Below are 5,636 nucleotides of genomic sequence, written 5' to 3'. Positions count from 1 at the left end.
CCACAGTCCAAAGATGTGCAGGTTAGGTTGATTGGCTATGCTAAAATTGCCCCTTAGTGTCTTGAGATGCGTAGGTTAGAGGGATTAGCGGGTAAAATATGTAGGGATATGGGGGTAGGGCCTGGGTGGGATTGTGGTCGGTGCAGACTCGATGGGCCGAATGGCCTCTTTCTGTACTGTAGGGTTTCTATGATTCTATGATATGGTCCCCGGAAGGGTCGGGGGTTTTAGTTAAGTCGGGCAGCATGATGGTGCAGGCTTGGAGGGCCGAAGGGCCTGTTCCTGTGCTGTAATTCTCTTTGATCTTTGCTCTTTGTAAATACACACAACGATCGAGTATCCTCAACTGCTGTAAGGAACTCCAAAGATTCACAATTTGAGTGCAAAATTTGATTTGAGTTCAAAATGGAATGCAATGGTTCAAGAATTCAGCTCACCACCACTTTCTGAATCATAGGATCCCTACAGTGCAAAAGGAGACCATTCGGACCATCGAGTCTGCACCGACCACAATCCTATCCAGATCCTATTCCCATAACACCACATATTTACCCTGCTAATAATCTCCTGACACTAGGGTCAATTTGGCATGGCCAATCAACCTAACCCGTACATCTTTGGAGTCTGGGAGAAAACCGGAGCTCCGGGAGGAAACACGCAGACACGGGGAGAATGTGCAAACTCCGCACAGACAGTGATTCGAGGTCGGAATTGAACCCGGGTCCCTGGTGCTGTGAGGCAGTGATGCTAACCACTGTGCTACCATGCCACCCTTGAAGGGCAATTAGGGATGAGCAATAAATGCTGACCTAGCCAATGATGCCCACATCCCTTGAAAGAATGTATTAAAAAATCAACGCTGACAATCCAATGCAAGATTGAATTGTTGGAGGTTTTGTCTTTTGGAAGAGCTATAAAACCTTGGGCTCTCCTGCTTGCTATAACATATCACATAGCACAGTGTCAAAGGAGAGAAAGGGAGTTATTCCCATTGTCCTGGACAACATTTATCCCTCAATCGCCGTTAGAAAAAGGATCACCTAGTCATTATCCTATTATGGGAGTTTGCTATGTACAAATTGATAACCCCATTTCCTGCATTACAGTAGTGACCAGATTTCTTAAAACATTTCATTAGTCATGAAGCACTTTGATATGTCCGGTGGTTGTGAAAGGTGCCGTATGAAACAAGTCCTTTCTTTTTGCAAGCAAAGCCAAACTTGACAGGTGCCATTTATAAAAATGGGCAGTTAACTAATTTCAGTTAATTTCAGAGGACGGCATGGCGACACAGTGGTTCGCACTGCTTTCTCACAGCGCCAGGGACCCGGGTTCGATTCCCGGCTTGGGTCACTGTCTGTGTGGAGTTTGCACATTCTCCCCGTGTCTGCGTGGGTTTCCTCCTGGTGCTCCGGTTTCCTCCCACACTCCAAAAATGTGCGGTTTAGGTGGTTTGGCCATGCTAAATTGCCCCCTAGTGTCAGGGAGATGAACAGTGTAAATGTGTGGGGCTATGGGGATAGGGTGGGATTGTTGTCGATGCAGGCTCGATGGGCCGAATGGCCTTGATCTGCACTGTAGGGTTTCTATGGTTCTGTGAGGTAGTTTTAAAAATCACAGAAATTATCCAATTGAAAGGTAGAAAATGTTTGAGGAGTAGAATGGCCCACGCTTGTCTACATTCCTGAGTTTTATCTGCCTAAGGCTCTAACACTTGCCTCACTGTTGCCTGCGATTGGTTGACAGCTCTGCTAATGAGTGCAGTATCAGGGTGAGGCAACTGCATGTCCTTTTTCGAGTGGCCATTGTGCTGAAACGCAGCTGTACCCTGTCCTGTCATGTATGGTTGCCCCAGAAACTGTGGCCACGTGCCCTGACGAGCACCTCCAGGAGGCGCTGTGACATGCCTAGACCAGAAACAAAGGGGCAGGATTTTCCGATCATGCCCGCTGTGGGAGCGGAAATTCCCACCCAAAGTCAACGATCCTTTTGCTGGTCGAACAAATTTACTTTCCTGCTCGCGATGATTCCCCACAGTGGACGGGACTGCAAAATTCCACCCATAGATTTGAATGCTGCCTCTCACCTGAGGGTATTCTGGGACACTGCATGGCCAACGAAAGTACTCTTTGAAGTGTAGTTACTGTTGCAATGTAGGAAATGTGGCAGCCAATTTGTGCACAGCAAGCTCCCACAAACAGCAATGTGTCGGGGGACTAGATGATCTGTTTTTTTTGTGTATGTGTCTCAGTGATATTGGCTCAGGAATTATTATTGACCAGGGCACCTGGGGACAATTCCAAAATTTCCTTCAAAAGGGAAATCTTTGGCATCCACCTGAGAGGGGGCAGTCGGGAAGGAGGTGGGGGGGGGGGGGGGGGTGCTCAGCTGAACATCTCATCCCAAAAGACACTAATCCATCTCTGACCAAGGGTCTTCCAGACTCGAAACATTGGCTCTATTCTCTCTTCTCCACAGATGCTGTCAGACCTGCTGAGATTTTCCAGCATTTTGTATTCTCTGCAATGGGTGGCACGGTGGTTAGCACTGTTGCCTCACAGGGCCAGGGCCCTGAATTTGATTCCCAGCTTGGGTCACTGTCTGTGTGGAGTCTGCACATTCTCCCCATGTCTGCGCCGATGTGGTCCGGTTTCCTCCCACAGTCCGAAAGACGCGCTGGCTAGGTGCATTGGCCATGCTAAATTCTCCCTCAGTGTAACCTGAACAGGCACTGAAGTGCGGCGACTAGGGGATTTTCACAGTAACTTCATTAAGATACAAAAGTCTGAGGTCAACTGACTCAAGAACAGCTTCCTCCCTGCTGCCATCAGACTTTTGATTGGACCTACCTCGCATTAAGTTGATCTTTCTCTACACACTAGCTATGATGGTAACACTACATTCTGCACTCTCTCCTTTCCTTCTCTATGAATGGCATGCTTTGTCTGGAGAGCGTGCAAGAAACAATACTTTTCCCTTGTATACTAAAACATGTGACAATAACAAATCAAATAAAAAAAATCAAATCAAACCAAAACTTGTGACTAATAAATACAAGTTTTATGGGATCTGAACCCACAAATCCTGCATGACCTCAGAGGTGTGGAGATGCCGGCGTTGGACTGGGGTAAACACAGTAAGATCTCAGAGGCACAGATGCTGACCAGACGTTTCCTTCTCTATGAACGGTATGCTTTGTCTGTATAGTGCGCCAGAAACAATACTTTTCACTGTATGTTAATACATGTGACAATAATAAATCAAATCAAAAACAAGCACAACTGAAATACACAGACTTATAGAAACTGGAAATATGCTTGGACAAGGCACAACTGCATCTCCTTTTTTTTTAAACAAAGCCCCTTTATGACTCAGCTTGGGAGAGGATCAGAAATATTTATCGGCCGACCAGCTGGGTTTTTTCTCTCTCTCTCTCTCCTTCCCTTCCCCTTTAAATGGGGGCTTGCCGAACAAGCTGTTTGGTGCCGGGGCTGCGTCAGTTGAGAGGACAGCCAGCGCGCTGCAGCCCGGCACAGAGCGAGAGAGAAAAATATATATCTAATAACTGAGGAGGAGGAGGTGGTGGTGGAACAGGAAGGGATCCTGGAAAGACATTCTCTGTGTCATTACCAGGAAAGTGGGGTTGGATGTGGTGCTGGTTGAGCTAAATGGACTGTTACCGAGCTGGATCATGCTCAGCTGTGACCAGCTTCTGGCGTTTGAAGCAGGAATAAACCTCTGGAAAGGTAAGGGCAGCATTGAACAATCCAGACAAGGAGAGGAGGGAGGGAGGGCAAAGGGATTATTTTATATATTTGCTGCTGCTGTTCCCTGGGCACAAGTTTTGAGTGGAACCCATGCTAATAAATTTAAAAAATAATATTTTAAAAAACCCACAAATCTTGCAACATGTTTAATTCCGCGACACCAAAATGCAAAACATCTGATTTTAATAATAAAATAATAATTTTAAAAACAAAAATGTCACCTCATTGGAAAGAAAAAGGGGGCAAAACCCAATCGAGACAGTTGTGAGACGAATGTTATTTGCCATCTCTCTTACCGGCCCCTTGCAACGAATACTTTGTGTATCAATCAACTGAGACAATATATCCTGAGATATTAGAGGGGGGGCTGGGAAAGGAATAAAAAATGTCCAATTGGTGACAATCTCAAAGAGATACTGAGTGGATCCTGACAGATATAATGTAGCATCTCTCAACATCAGGGGACAAGTCAAGAGATTTAATTCCAGAGAAATCCATACAAACCACATTTAAATCAGATATAAATATAATATTGGTGAATGTGATCTATATTTCAATAGAATTGAGTGCACCTGTACAGGAGTAACTTGGTGAGATGATCTCTGCACGGTGAAGTTGGGGCACTGTTTGTTGTCTGTGGTTTTTGCTGGGTGCAGCAGGGTGATTTTGGATTTTATATTTTAATTATAATTTTTCTCATTCTGTCTTTAAAAAGCTGAGAGGGATCCAGCTAAAGGATTGTGGGAAGCCGGCTGCAAACTCTGCTGCTTTCTGAGGCGGAGGCTCAGGGAGGGGATGGCGGCGTTCGGCTCCCTCAGCTACGAAGAGCGGCCGCTCAAGCGGCCCCGGCTCGGCCCCCGGATGTCTACCCGCAAGACCCCAAACAGAAAGAGGTAACCCGGGCGAGAGGGGCTGCCCATGGCACACACCCACCTATAGATACCACCCCCCCCACCCCCATAGAGACACCCCCCACCCCCATAGAGACACCCACCTATAGATACCACCCCCCACCCCCATAGAGACACCCCCCCCATAGAGACACCCCCCCCATAGAGACAACCCCCCCCATAGAGACACCCCCCCATAGAGACACCCCCCCCATAGAGACACCCCCCCCATAGAGACACCCCCCCCATAGAGACACCCCCCCCCATAGAGACACCCTCCCCATAGAGACACCCTCCCCATAGAGACACCCCCCCGTAGAGACGCCCCCCCCGTAGAGACGCCCCCCCGTAGAGACGCCCCCCCGTAGAGACGCCCCCCCGTAGAGACGCCCCCCCCGTAGAGACGCCCCCCCGTAGAGACGCCCCCCCCGTAGAGACGCCCCCCCGTAGAGACGCCCCCCCGTAGAGACGCCCCCCCCGTAGAGACGCCCCCCCCGTAGAGACGCCCCCCCCGTAGAGACGCCCCCCCGTAGAGACGCCCCCCCCGTAGAGACGCCCCCCCGTAGAGACGCCCCCCCGTAGAGACGCCCCCCCGTAGAGACGCCCCCTCCCGTAGAGACGCCCCCTCCCGTAGAGACACCCCCCCCCGTAGAGACACCCCCCCCATAGAGACACCCCCCCCCATAGAGACACCCCCCCCCATAGAGACACCCCCCCCCATAGAGACACCGCCCCCCATAGAGACACCCCCCCCCATAGAGACACCCCCCCCATAGAGACACCCCCCCATAGAGACACCCCCCCCCATAGAGACACCCCCCCATTGAGACACCCCCCCCATAGAGACACCCCCCCCCATAGAGACACCCCCCCGTAGAGACACCCCCCCGTAGAGACACCCCCCCGTAGAGACGCCCCCCCCGTAGAGACGCCCCCCCCGGAGAGACGCCCCCCCAATAGAGACGCCCCCCCCCAATAG

The 5,636-nt window shown here is 50.1% G+C and overlaps 1 protein-coding gene across 1 annotated transcript in view; it reads left to right on the top strand.

Moving 5' to 3' along the window:
* Positions 1-4,562: 4,562 nt before the first annotated feature.
* The window catches only part of LOC144487108 (mediator of RNA polymerase II transcription subunit 12-like protein), a 596,823-nt gene continuing 595,749 nt past the window's right edge, over positions 4,563-5,636 (top strand). The window contains 2 exon segments of the mRNA XM_078205170.1: positions 4,563-4,617; positions 4,620-4,660. Coding sequence (XP_078061296.1) covers positions 4,563-4,617; positions 4,620-4,660 — 96 coding nt within the window.

Source organism: Mustelus asterias, chromosome 3 (genome assembly GCF_964213995.1).
Source record: "Mustelus asterias chromosome 3, sMusAst1.hap1.1, whole genome shotgun sequence".
NCBI lineage: Eukaryota > Metazoa > Chordata > Chondrichthyes > Carcharhiniformes > Triakidae > Mustelus > Mustelus asterias.
Note: the sequence above shows the minus strand (reverse complement) of the source record. Positions and strands in the feature narration are given on the sequence as shown.